This window comes from Nematolebias whitei, chromosome 19 (genome assembly GCF_014905685.2).
Source record: "Nematolebias whitei isolate Nwh7 chromosome 19, NemWhi1, whole genome shotgun sequence".
Taxonomy (NCBI): Eukaryota; Metazoa; Chordata; class Actinopteri; order Cyprinodontiformes; family Rivulidae; genus Nematolebias; species Nematolebias whitei.
The window spans coordinates 13,269,306-13,270,708 of NC_056516.1; the positions used below are offsets into that span (position 1 = coordinate 13,269,306).

At 36.0% G+C, this 1,403-nt stretch overlaps 1 protein-coding gene across 1 annotated transcript in view; it reads right to left on the reverse strand.

Annotated features, from left to right (window-relative positions):
* The window catches only part of LOC119425608 (glutathione S-transferase A), a gene marked incomplete in the record, with an annotated part of 5,278 nt that extends 4,248 nt beyond the window's left edge, over window positions 1-1,030 (reverse strand). Inside the window, 1 exon segment of the mRNA XM_037693142.1 lies at window positions 718-1,030. Within this exon segment, the coding sequence (XP_037549070.1) occupies window positions 718-885 (168 nt within the window).
* Window positions 1,031-1,403: the final 373 nt, after the last annotated feature.

Below are 1,403 nucleotides of genomic sequence, written 5' to 3' on the forward strand. Positions count from 1 at the left end.
AAAGCAATAAATGATAGACATCATAATGATCATTTTCATATTTTATATTTAAGCTTGTTAAGACATGTTGTGTATTATATATATAAAAATCATAAAATTAATAAAAATAACATATATTTTGTCTCTAGTAGACTTTTAGGGCTCCCACAACACTTGACTTGTTTTATTTACGAATTACAATTTAATTTACTTGTACTTCATAATACCAGTAATCTTATCTGTTCCATTAGCTAAACTGCTATCTACATTACAAATATAAAATTACATTAGTTTTTTTTAATCTAGTAAAATAGGGAAACTTTATTGGCAGGATTTTCTTAAGAGTAAATTTTCATTTTGAAAAACTAGCTGCTCGTGCTCTTTGTACCGAACCGTTAAAAAACTTACGTAATTTACGTAAGGAGGCGGCAGAATATTACGTAATTTACGTAAGGAGGCGGCAGAATATTACGTAATTTACGTAAGGAGGCGGCAGGATACAGAGTTTGCGTGATAATTTTTACTTATCAAATAAAACTGAATCACCGTGGTGCGTTCAAAAGCACAAGGAAATTAGACGCGTTTGCAACTTTTCCAACTTCAAAAGCGTAAGTTTTTTTTATTTCGGCGCGCAGTATTAGTTGCATTTGTACAGATTACTGAAATAAATACTGACAGTGTGATTAAGGATGTAGATAATCAGTATGTGAAGATTTTACCAAAGATAACTGTACCTACCTGCCCTCGAGGATTTATATCCAACACTTCTTGGGACTTGTGCTCCATTTTGTCGAAAGACAGCAGTTTGCTGTTGTACCCCTGAAGGTTCTTCTCCTCCAGAGCGATCATGACCCTCCAGCAGGGAGGAGAACCGGAGCCCCACAGCAGAGTTATGTCCTTGGCCATGGTTATAGGATTAGGAGGACTCTCCACAAATGAAGAATCTGCAAGACGAGGGACAGTCGACCACAACACACCAGAGCCCTGTAAAGAGCCTCTTTATAGGACTCTGCAACCCACCACAGCAGCTGCCTGTTTCTTCGATTCGAGCGCTTTCAAACTTTATTGAGAGCACGTGCTGCCACCTGCTGGTCAGGAGTAGAAACTACACCCACTGATGTTTAGCTTCAGAGTTTCATGCACGTTTTTACGGTGGCCCAAGGGTGTAATGAACAACAACAAAGTCAATAATCCAGGTATAAAATCCAACATTTTCCTGTTGTAATGAACAACATTTGAAAAAACGGAATTACATTTGAAAAAAATAGAATCACATTAAGCCAAACAGGAAGTTTTTTTATTTTATTTATTATTATTATTTTACTGTATTAACAGCATAAAACCAAACAAGAGAACAATATACAGTACACACAACAGAGATATGTGTGTACTGTATATTTAAAAAAAGTTGTCAAGTCCTCTGG